The sequence below is a fragment of the Podarcis erhardii genome (assembly GCF_964252035.2).
Source record: "Podarcis erhardii genome assembly, chromosome: 15".
Taxonomy (NCBI): Eukaryota; Metazoa; Chordata; class Lepidosauria; order Squamata; family Lacertidae; genus Podarcis; species Podarcis erhardii.
Genome location: NC_138505.1, coordinates 31,527,591 through 31,540,387, shown reverse-complemented (window position 1 = coordinate 31,540,387; position 12,797 = coordinate 31,527,591). Strand labels below are relative to the sequence as shown.

At 44.3% G+C, this 12,797-nt stretch overlaps 1 protein-coding gene across 3 annotated transcripts in view; it reads right to left on the bottom strand.

The window, feature by feature from the left end:
• TANGO2 (transport and golgi organization 2 homolog) overlaps positions 1 to 12,797 on the bottom strand; it is a gene marked incomplete at its 5' end in the record, with an annotated part of 94,663 nt that overhangs the window by 46,671 nt on the left and 35,195 nt on the right. For all 3 annotated transcript variants that reach the window (XM_081842836.1, XM_081842838.1, XM_081842837.1), the window contains one exon: positions 1,032 to 1,120. In XM_081842836.1, coding sequence (XP_081698962.1) covers positions 1,032 to 1,120 — 89 coding nt within the window. The remainder of the gene's footprint in view (positions 1 to 1,031; positions 1,121 to 12,797) is intronic.

Sequence of the window (12,797 nt, the reverse complement as noted above, 5' to 3'; positions counted from 1 at the left end):
CTTTGCATTTGTATAAAAATGGGGGTGGGGAAGTTTGCAGCATACCCTGCAAGAATTTGGAATGAGTGAGAGACTTTCAGAAAGTAAAAGGAACTGCAGTGCAGAGAGAGTGATTTATCCTTACAATTCTTCCTGCCAATGACAACAACATCAAGCATAAAAGAAAAATCTTTGCACCGTCAAAAGATTTTAAAGCTATGCTTTGCCTGCCTGTGTCTCATTTTTATTTATGTGCCTAGCAAGGCTTATGCTTCAGTTTGGCTAGGCAGAGAAAAGATGTTTTTGGTTTTCTTTGAAAGAGAGGCAGAGCATTAAGTGAACAAAAAGGTTGGTTAACTTTTTAAAAAGTCACCAGGTATTAGGTTGGTAGAGTCGCTTTCAGTAAATTGCAAACTGACAAAAGGCAAAGAACAACACACTTTCTCTTTAACCCCAAGCTATTAAACTATTTTTGAAGACACTTGACTCCTGGCCAAAACTGCAAGCTTGAAAAATGGGATACCGGACCACATTTATGGGAGAGCAAAATGCATTTCTGTTACGATTTAACTATGGCTCAAATCACTCGATTTCAGGTGTCAAAATAAAAGCACTGTTGTGAAAGTTGTAAAAACAAAGACAAACCACCACAACCACCAGCAATAAAAGCAACATTTCAGAAGACCTCGTCTGTAATAAGAATGCAGGGGTCTTTGAGAGGCATCTGAAATATAACATCACAGCCCAACTTACAGATGATAGGTGACCCATTCCAAAACCCACTTCACATAGATTTACAGTCAAAAGCAAAGAGAGAGAAAAATTAGCATCAGCATGGTTTAGTGATTAAAGTTTTGGACTAGAACCTGGGAGACCTGGGTTCAAATCTCCCAGCTCAGCCTTGAAACTCACTGAGTGATCTTGGGACAGTCACCATCTCTTAGCTTTGCTTAGCCTATCTCACAGGGTTGCTGTGAGGATGAAAGGGGAGAGGGAAGACCATGTACATAAATGCAGTATATGAAAAATTACTCAAGGAGAGTGTTACGTACCGCTGAGGATCTCATTGCTGCCATCCCAGAAGTCAGCTGATTTTGACGGTCTGTGATAAAATTCATCTCTGTTAGCTGCTAAGATAAGCCTGGAGGACAAGAACAGGAAAGCATGGTCGCCATGGATAATGTGAATAATGTTAGACATGGAGCATTGTTGGCCCACCTAGAGGATCCTTCAACAATACAGTGGTACCTTGGTTCTCAAACGCCTTGGTACTCAAACAACCTGGACCACAAACACTGCAAACCCAGAAGCAACTGTTCCAGTTTGCGAACTTTTTTCGGAAGCCAAACATGGTTCGTTTTGAGTGTTACGCTTCTGATTTGAGTGCCACACTTCCATTTTGAGTGTTATGCTGAGGTCTGTCTGTTTTTGCCATTTATTTTGCGTTTTTGTTTTTGTGACTGTGTGGAACCCAGTTCAGCTACTGATTGATTGACTGTGAGACTGCAGTACATTGATTATTGCTTTCATTTTATGCATCAATGGTCCGGTTAGATAGTAAAATTCATGTTAAATTGCTGTTTTAGGGGTTGTTCTTAAAAGTCTGGAACGGAGTAATCCATTTTGCATTACCTTCTATGGGAAAACGCGCCTTGGTTTTGGAATGGACTTCCGGAATGGATTAAGTTTGAGAACCAAGGTACCACTGTATGCAAAATAAACAACAAAAAACCCACACTGCATTTCCATCTAAAGACACTGCACATGGCAATGGCCCAACAGCTTCTTATGAGAGGGAAATATTGCTGACCCATAAAGTCAGTCTATCATGGAGGAAGGACAGGAAAACATGGACTGCCTCACATGCAATGCTAAACCATGGCTTAGTGCTATGCAGACAAGCCTTAGTGAGGCCCAGCAAAGAAAACCGTAGGCACAAATACAAGATGGGTGACACCTGGCTTGAGAGCAGTACATGTGAAAAGGATCTAGGAGTTTTGGTTGACCACAAACTTGACATGAGCCAACAGTGTGACGCGGCAGCTAAAAAAGCCAATGCAATTCTGGGCTGCATCAATAGGAGTATAACATCTAGATCAAGGGAAGTAATAGTGCCACTGTATTCTGCTCTGGTCAGACCTCACCTGGAGTACTGTGTCCAGTTCTGGGCACCACAGTTCAAGAAGGACACTGACAAACTGGAACGTGTCCAGAGGAGGGCAACCAAAATGGTCAAAGGCCTGGAAACGATGCCTTATGAGGAACGGCTAAGGGAGCTGGGCATGTTTAGCCTGGAGAAGAGGAGGTTAAGGGGTGATATGATAGCCATGTTCAAATATATAAAAGGATGTCACATAGAGGAGGGAGAAAGGTTGTTTTCTGCTGCTCCAGAGAAGCGGACACGGAGTAATGGCTCCAAACTACAAGAAAGAAGATTCCACCTAAACATTAGGAAGAACTTCCTGACAGTAAGAGCTGTTCGACAGTGGAATTTGCTGCCAAGGAGTGTGGTGGAGTCTCCTTCTTTGGAGGTCTTTAAGCAGAGGCTTGACAACCATATGTCAGGAGTGCTCTGATGGTGTTTCCTGTTTGGCAGGGGGTTGGACTCGATGACCCTTGTGGTCTCTTCCAACTCTATGATTCTATGAAGCTGGCTTGCTCAATCAAACATGTTGTATGCCAGGATGCCGGGTTTGCACTAATGTTAAGCCCAGTTTCTTTGAAATGGCAAAGGAACTTGGTAGAAATTCTACTCCTCCTGGGGAAGGGAGAGCACATACCTGATGCTTAGCTTGGGTCAGGAAGGCTCATCCATGATACACTCAACTATGGCCTAGTGCTACATGTGAACTAATCCTGTCCTTCCTGCTGGGCTCTTTAAGGTATGCTCACACAGCCTGCTCCATTGACAACTGGCTGACCTGGATTGCAGGTAGTCTTTGCAAACAAAAGCCAAGCTATACTTGAACCCATGCAGCCTAGATGAAAGAGCTCTTACTGCTGCAAATCAACATTGTCCAATATCCTAAGAGTCATCAATCATGGACCACAGATGTTTTGATGATGGAAACAGAGGCAGCACTTGAGGAACACGGGGTGGTGGGTGGGGAGAAGTTGCCCCTTGGCTTGTGTGTCAAGTCTCCAGGTGTAATACAAGTGGGTGGGTGCAGGGGGACAGAGCCAATTTTGCTTTGTGATTTACTGGTTTGATTGTCAGATTTTACCACTTTTGAATTTTTATAGGAAGAGCAATATACAGTGGTGCCTCGGGTTACAGACGCTTCAGGTTACAGACGCTTCAGGTTACAGACTCCGCTAACCCAGAAATAGTACCTCGGGTTAAGAACTTTGCTTCGGGATGAAAACAGAAATCATGATCCGGCAGCAGGAGGCCCCATTAGCTAAAGTGGTGCTTCAGGTTAAGAACAGTTTCAGGTTAAGAATGGACCTCCAGAATTATGTTCTTAACCCAAGGTACCACTGTATAAATAAGTGATTATTCTTTAGGAACACGTTTATCATCCTCTGGCTAGCTGATGGTTCTACACAATGAATGATTATTCCTGTTAACAAACAAAATGGCCTGTGTCCAATGGATAAGTATCAAAAGGCAGGTGCGAACACACACACACACACACACACAGACAAGAGACAGACAGAGAAAAGATAGCATTTATTTGAAAGACAGGTATTCCAACTAGCTGCTTCAGGTGGGAAGCAGCAAAGCCATCTATTCAGCTGGGATCTGTTGCTGTTTGGCTCCTCTCCTCCCAGAACTGCCATCTCCCCATGCTATTCTACTAGCTCATTATGGGCTTGTTCACACATTAACATGGAACACAGGTGCAAGCTCTCTCGACACATGTACACACGTGAAAGGCTGTGTGCACTCTTTGATTTGTACAAATGCTGAATGTTGCCTCTATTCAACCAAACAAGTGTGCAGTTCAACTACCCACATACACAGATTGAACGCTTGCTGAATGTACCATATGAGACCCATTATGCAGTTTCCCTACGGAACAAGAAATGAAGCAAGAGAGGTATCGACAAGGGCAGTCTTCTCCAACTTGGTGACCTCCAGATGTTCTTGAACTCCATCAGTCCTAGCCTGCATGACCACCCGGTGGTCCATGGATGATGGGAGCTCTGCCCCAACAGCATCTGGAGAACCATGGGTTCCCCATCTCTGCATTAGGGGCTTGGAGGATGTGACATAAGCAGGCACAACACCGCTCCTAAGCACTTGGTGAATAAAAGGAGGTCTTTTAATAGGAGGAGAGCCTGGAAGAGGTCGTGTGGCAATTCAATATGCAGCTGAACCCATAAGACATCTAGAGTCAGGCAGAAGGGTCATTTCTCTTGAAGACATACAGAAACACAATTTTTTGAATCAGAAACCAAGGAAGAGGATAGCATAAGAGCAGTCGATATGGGCAGCAATCCTCCAAGGAGCACAGAATCCATATATTTCAGCTCTTTGAGCTCCAAGTTTCACTCAACTACTAAAGCAAAGAAGGATGCTTTGGGTATTTGCTTTTGGAGTTCATTCTAATGCCCACTGAAAGAGCAGTCAGCTTCTCACCGTTATTGATGGAGCAGATCTAAAAAGTTCAGGAAGCCACAAGCCACTCCTTTGAATAAAGGCACAAAACATAATAAAAAGTCCCTATAATCTCATTTAAAGAGTTTTCAGAAGTCTTTCTCTCTCTCTCCCTCTGTGTGTGTGTGTTTATGTGTAGTCTACCACCAAAATCTCACAGCCCATCCACAGTGATTTTGCCTTGTATAAATATATACAGATAAGCCTCAAGCATAATGGAAATATGTATCATGTTGCTCAATATTAGCAGTTAATCAGAACCAACCATCAAGGTCTTCTAAATATATTATGCACAAACAGATACAGCTTTGGCTTGTAGTTAGGGAACTGTTCTTAGCTATCAACATAATTCAGTGTGCCAGGAACGGCAGCAGCCTGATGACAGAAATAGTTTTCATAATGTGCCATGATGAGCATGTAGCTCATGGATTTACTTCCTGTGTATCATCTCCCAATCTAGCCACAGCCATGCAAAGGCACCCATAGCCCAGTCTTAGGAACACCCATGACCATAAGTAGCAACTCACCTTCTGGTCTTTCTTCCCCAAATGGTTATCAGTCCTTGCTTGGAGCTGATGGCCAGGCCTATCAGAACTACAGAAGCTCCTACCAAGATGGAGGACTGGCCCTATCATTGGGCAAATTGGAACAGCCACCACATTCAACAGATGTGTGGGTTGGGTGGTGGTGGTGGCTCTACCAACAGCTCTCTCCCTCCTCCGCAAGGTCATTCTTTTTAAGTCTCCCCAACACAGACAGATGAGGCACCAAAAGTACTTACTTATAGGTAGATGCAGCCAAAAAAGCGGGGAAGAGTGTGTAAACCCAGAGGATGCACTATACCTTACAGGAAATAGTTATCTCTGCCCCACCTCAGTTATTTGGGTTAGGGGAGTTTGTATCTAAAAAGTAAAAGGTAAAGGACCCCTGGACAGTTAAGTGCAGTCAAAGGTGACTATGGGGTTGCGGCACTCGTTTCAGGCCAAGGGAGCCGGCGTTTGTCCACAGACAGCTTTCCAGGTCATGTGGCCGCTGGAGTGGTACCTATTTATCTACTTGAACTCTGACGTACTTTCAAACTGCTAGGTTGGCAGAAGCTGGGACAGAGCAACGGGAGCTCACCCTGTCGTGGGGATTCAAACCGCCGACCTTCCGATCGGCAAGCCCAAGAGGCTCAGTGGTTTAGACCACAGCACCACCCACATCAGTCTGCTCCTTGGAAAAGGCAGCATGGATTTTGCAATGCCAAAAACCAGTGGTGTAATACAAGCGTTGGGAACTGCATCTGACAACAAGAAGAAAAAAGTTCCTCACCATCTTGCAAAGGTAACATAGTCTCTCATCCTCCCTAGGAAATTTACTTTAATTAGCGCCACCCATGTCCCAGTTTGTATCTAAGGTCCTTTGGGAAGAGAAGGCAGACTGCAAAGTAATGAGGATTCTGTTTGCTCCATCTACTGATATGAAATTAAAAGGAGGGATAGGGAGCCTGCAGTCTTCCTGTTGGATTAGTTTTCACCTTTCCCTCACTATTGACCATGCTGGCTGGGGCTGATGGAAGTTGGGAGTCCAACAGCCTCTGGTGGTTCTCAAGTTTCCCACCCCACCCCTTTTAAAGCCAATTCTGTGAATGTTCAGGGGGTATTATGCATCTTTTGCTGCTCTCACTTAGGTAGCTAAGTGTCTCAAGTGAGCCCTGTAAAGATGGGAGGACTGCTTGGCTGAAAACCAGAGCACCATTCATGTAATTGGAGAAGTGGATAGCAGTTATTGCCCACTCCCAGTTTTACGACCAAGTGGTAACATTCATTTAAATATGCAATATTTTATCCTGTGTAGGAAGGTTTCAGGATTGCAATTTTTCTGAAAGACACAGTAGGTTGTATCCAGATTACATTATCTGAAATGAATGGGACAAGTTAGGAATGACTGTGCCATGAATTTAAAACTCTACTATGCCACTAAAAATTGTTGCTTCCCTCCAAGTGTCCTGGGAACTTGAGCTTGTTAAGGGTCCTGTGAGTTGTTGGGAGACCCCCTATTCCCCTCACAGAGTGGTGCATCAGACAATCCCTCTTCCCAGGGAACTATGGGAATTCTAGTTCCACAAGGGGAATAGGGGTGTCCTAACAACTCTCAGCATCTAAAGGGGATAAAATGGTATAGTGGTGCTTTAAATATATGGTGTGGATGTGGCCCAAGGGATTTCAATGGGGACTAACTTAAGTCTTTCTCCAACACAATGTTCCAAAGGAACACACTGGCTGGGTGCTAAATGAGAGGAAAGATCCTTCTTTCATCCACTTGAGCAATGAAGCATACATTAAAAAGGTATTCAGATTTAATGCAAGAAGTTAGTCAAGAAACACCAACATTTAAGGGTGACCTCCGAAGAAGTCTGCTTTCTTAAGCCAATTAGTTATAATATATTTGGTCATTATGAAGTAATTTTGATGATCTAGAAGGGACTATAAAAGCTGACATTAATTCATAGGAAGAGAGGGCTTTGGCTACAATGGCTACACACTTCTAATCAATGATCTAAACTAGTTTTACGTTCAGTGGAGTATCTTTAATCTCAATTACTGCTTGGTTTCATAATGCACACATCACAGACTCAAGGGCTACTGCAGTTTCGCATCCCCCAAGCATTACATCCAAAGGGAATTTTTTTTTGGGGGGGGGGGGGTTCTGACTGATATGAGTTTGTCTCTCACTATAGAGAAAGGGAGAAACCCGCCCACAGGCACTGCTCACGAGTGGTCATTATAGAATTAGCAAGATTTGTCCACCTATGCTTTGGTGGAATGGAAAACTGGAGAAAACTGCTTATGCAAGTGAAGCAAAATTCCAAGTACAGGCAACATGCACAAGATGTTTGCTGGTTCTTCAGACTGGCACTGAGATTTGCCAGGTTCATTAGAACACTTCAATATACAGTTGTACCTTGGAAGCCGAATGCCTCGCCAGTCGAACGTTTTGGCTCCCAAACGCCGCAAACCCGGAAGTGAGTGTTCCAGTTTGCAAACGTTCTTTGAAACCTGAATGTCCGACGTGACTTCCACAGCTTCCGATTGGCTTCAGGACCTTCCTACAGCCAATCGGAAGTTGCGCCTTGGTTTCTGAACGTCTTGGAAGTCGAATGGACTTCCGGAATGGATTCCTTTTGACTTCTGAGATACTACTGTACAAGGCCACACCTACCTTTGCATACTGGTGGGCGGGCACCCTGCACCTCTTTGGAATCACCTGAAATTCCACTTGTTTATTATATGTAATGGCACGGTTCAGGCATCAGGGCCAATTTGTTATGAATAAGCTTTATGCTTGCATGTTCCTTCTCCTTCCCTCCTTTCATCCAGTTCACTCGCTCATTTCCTGGACTGAGCAAACAACAGTTTGTGGCAATGGCCAAATCGGATGAACTTTGGTTTGAGCAACCCTGAATTAGAACCCCATTTCAAACCGTGGCTTCTAATACTGGTTCAAAAGCAAACAGGAGGTAAGTGAGCAAATTAAAGTAGGCAAGGGAAGGGAACCCATGAGCCTGAAGCTCAAAGACCACAGTCAAAACAGGACCGTTATATCTGTAGTGGGGCTGGGTTTAATTCCTGAATGTCTGCTAGCCACAATGCAACCTAGAAACTAAACTTCTTAAATTGGTATCTGAAGAAGTGTGCATGCACACGAAAGCTCATACCAAGAACTGACTTATTTGGTCTTTAAGGTGCTACTGGAAGGAATTTGTTTTGTTCTTAAATTGGGTGTGTGAATGCAAGGTTCTAAATTCATACTTTATTAGAATACCTTACTTCTTTCTTTCAAAGTCTCCATATTGGAGAACAGCAGCAGAAGTGCTCTTCTCCAAATAAATTATACAAGACCCTAAAAATAGCTACATAACCTCAACTGTGTTAAGATTTATGTAACTTCTTAATGTGGGGGCAGAGAGAGATGGAAGCACGAGAAATCATTCCATTGAAGCAATTTCCTGTGATATAATTCAGTTCCATAAAAAGATTATGAGATTATGGCTCTGAAAGCTAAAACCTGTATTTACAAAAGTAGCAATTTGTATCTCAAAAATGAGATTTATAAATCTTTATATGTATGTGAAAGTGAGTGAGTGAGAGAGAGAGAGAGATGTGTGTTTAAATGGAAAACATTTATACACAATACGGAAGAAGTATATTGGAAAAACCTGGTTTTGGAGGAATCTCATGCCTAAACCCTAGCTACAAGACATAGCCAGCTGTCCACTACCACAAACTCCAGCTATCTCCATGGTCTCTCACTGCCCTGATTTTTGCCTTTTGGGTGGGGACTTCCTAATATTGCATTAGTATGAGATGCTGGCATGGTCATCATAGAAACACAGGAGGCTATCGTCAAAGAAACACAGGAAGTCAGACCACTGGTCTATGTAGCTCAGCATCACCTAAGGTGACTGGCAATAGCACTCTAGAGTTTCCTACAGGGGTCTTTTCCAGCCCTACCTGGTTTGCCAGAGACTGAACCAGAGACCTTTGGCATGCAAAGGTTGTGTTCTACCACTGGGCCATATATATGGCCCTATGCCCAAATAAGATTCTGGCTCCAAAGGTTCAATCTCATAGCAGGTTAGTACTTGCATCTGATTTCTATCACACGCAGCCTCTATAGATCCTGACCATAGTAAATGGTCTTGCAAACCAGTGTGTTCTAAGATGATGTGCCAATACATTTTATCCCATAGGCTTCTTTTACAAATGAGCAGTAAGTGGAAGAAAAATGGTACTCTGTGCTCAGTGTCTATTTTTACAGGTGGTACACACTTTTTGTGTGCAAGTTTTAGATCTAGTGAATATGATGATAAACCCAGGTAGTATAAAAAAACAAACAAATAAATAAAGAGATGTTCACGTTACACCTTATTTTGCAAACTGTATTATTCTGCCCCTTTGGTTTGTTCTCCCCCTGTGATTTATCATGCTGGTGTAGCCTTGACCAAGTTTCTTTCTATTCTGCAAAATTCAGGATTTGCTTGTACATTTGTCGTTTTTTTTGCTGTCTCTGTTATTTAGTATTTATTATTATCGTATGGTTCCCAAGTATTTCATCCTTCATTAATCTTACAAGTTTTGTTTACAATGCCAGTATCTTTTTTTTCCTTTCCTATGTGCATGACAAATTGATGAAGGATGCTGCTCAATACTTTTATTTATTTATTTTAACAACAACAAAAAAATGCAGCTTAACATTAAAATACTAAGGCAGTAGGCAAAAAGGGGGTGGTGGAAATAATGTTGTGGTTTGTAGCAGATGTAGACCCAGTGTGTTGCAGCAGTGGAAAAGGTAAAGTCCATGCTAGGGAGGATTATTAGGAAAGGAACCGGAAATGAAACTGCCAGTATCACAATACTGTTATACAGATCTATGGTGCAAAAGCATCTAGGATACTGTTGACAGTCCTGGTCACCGTCACCTCGAAAAGAATATTGTAGAGTCAGGAAAGTGTTAAGAAAGGGGCAATGCTCAAGGGGATGGAGCAATTCTGCTATGAGGAAAGATTGCAGTGTTTGGGACTTTTTAGTTTGGGAAAAAAAATCAGGTAAGAGGGGATATGGAAATAGAGGGCTTTTAAAGAAGGTTAGACGAATTAATGGAAGGGAGGGTTCTATTGAAGGCTACTAGCCATGGGGGCGGCGCTGCGGGTTAAACCACAGAGGCTAGGACTTGCTGATCAGAAGGTTGGCGGTTCGAATCCCCGTGACGGGGTGAGCTCCCATTGCTCGGTCCCTGATCCTGCCAACCTAGCAGTTCGAAAGAACGTCAAAGCGCAAGTAGATAAACAGGTACTGCTCCAGCAGGAAGGTAAACGGCATTTCCATGCGCAGCTCTGGTTCGCCAGAAGCAGCTTAGTCATGTTGGCCACGTGACCCAGAAGCTGTATGCCAGCTCCCTCGGCCAATAAAGCAAGATGAGTGCCGCAACCCCAGAGTCAGCCATAACTGGACCTAATGGTCAGGGGTCCTTTAAAGAAGGTTAGACAAGTTAATGGAAGGAAGGGATCTATTGAAGGCTACCAACCATGGGGGCTATGCTCTGCCTCCACCATTAGAGGCAATAATGCTTCTGAATACCAGTTGCTGAAAAAACACAGGAAGGTTTCTTGGGTCCTGCTTGCGGGTTTCCCATAGGAATCTGGTTAGCCACTGTGAGAACAGGATGCTCGACTAGATGAGCCATTGGCTCAAACCAGCAGCTTTGCTTATGCAGGGAGGCAGCAGGATTGTGCCCACCCCCTCTAGGCCAGCTCCCCCTCTTGCATAAGACTTATGGGGAACAGTACAACAGGCCTGGTGCTGCGGGGGCAAATGAGGATCGGATGGTGACAAACAATCCTATGACAGGAGCCCTAAATGCATTGGGCTTTGCAACCGCTACATGTGACATTTGGCATGTGAAGGCTCAGGAGTCATCAGGCAGAGGTGAGTGGGTGCAATCCTGCTGACCCACGAGGCACTGAGCATATGCACGTTAAATTTGTGAAGAGGACTCTAGATCTACCTCCTAACTAGGTGTTAATGGAGAAATCCGAGGGCTCCCTTGGACAAAAAACAAGGACGCCAGCCAGGAATATCATATCAGAGCAAAACAGCAACCAGTAACTTCGTCTTTATTGAAGACAGGACTCCCACCTGCCACAAGGTGAAACAAGATGGAAGCCCCGTACAAAAGAGAACCCAAACTTTTATTAGCTGCTAATCCCCATGTTACACTCCCCCAAACTACACCACTAATACATTATGGTTACATCATGAAAGGAGAGGTCTGGTGGCAGTAATCTGAGCATCCTGGAACCTGCCCCATTCCTCCCCTTGCCCTCCAAAACACCCATCAAGTGGAACAAAAGAGATATTTACATTTCCCTGTTTCCCAGCCAAGTTAATCACACCCTTTTGTCTTCATCTGGGTTTGTTATTTCTGGAATGGCTACCTCTCTGGCACTCAGGTATCAGGAAGCCAGGGATTATTACTCAGGCAGAGGGGCTGCTGAGTAGCTGAGCTCACATGTCTATTTGAATTTATGAAGTTTTCCCAGTGAGCCAGTACATAGATACATTTATTAGTGAAATGTTACATTTGGTATTGTGCAGCAGAGGCCCTTTGAATACAGTCATAGCTCGGGTTACAGACGCTTTGGGTTGTGCGATTGCGGGTTGTGCTCCGCGCCGAACCCAGAAGTACTGGAACGGGTTACTTCCGGGTTTCGGCACTTGCACATGCACAGAAGTGCCGAATTGCGACCCGCACATGAGCAGATGTGGCGCTGCGGGTTGCGGATGTGCTTCCCGCACAGATCACGTTCGCAACCTGAGCGTCCACTGTAAATAGGAAGAAACTGTGATGAAGTGTTTTGTGGGGACAAGTCACAAAAGTCACAAAAGTGATTGTGCTGATTTTGGAAGTGGGATGCATGTGCATGATATCTGCTGGAGGCGCAACCCCCCCAACCTATACAGTGGTGCCTCGCAAGACAAAATTAATCCGTTCCGCGATTCTCTTCGTATAGCGGTTTTTTCGTCTTGCGAAGCAAGCCCATTGACAGCTTAGCGGATTAGCGCTATTAGCGGTTTAGCGGCTTTTAGCGATCAGCTGTTAAGCGGCTTATAAGCGGATCAGCTGATAAGCGGCTTAGCGGCTTAGGAAAAGGGGGGAAAAGGGGGGGGAACCCGCAGGAACTCGCAAGACATTTTCGTCTTGCGAAGCAAGCCCATAGGGAAATTCGTTTTGCGAAGCGCCTCCAAAACGGAAAACCCTTTCGTCTAGCGGGTTTTCCGTCTTGCGAGGCGTTCGTCTTGCGGGGCACCACTGTACAGTGGTACCTCGGGTGAAGTACTTAATTCATTCCGGAGGTCCGTTCTTAACCTGAAACTGTTCTTAACCTCAAGCACCACTTTAGCTAATGGGGCCTCCTGCTGCTGCCGTGCCGCTGGAGCCCAATTTCTGTTCTTATCCTGAAGCAAAGTTCTTAACCTGAAGCACTATTTCTGGGTTAGTCAAGTGTGTAACCTGAAGCGTATGTAACCCGAGGTACCACTGTACATAAATTCCTGCAACATAGGAAATATGAAAACAGGTGCAAACGACAATGTTCTGCTGATTCAATTCTACCTTTTCCTAGGTGCCAGGGGAAAAAAGGGAGAGGGGGAGGCGGATGGAGGGGGTGTTT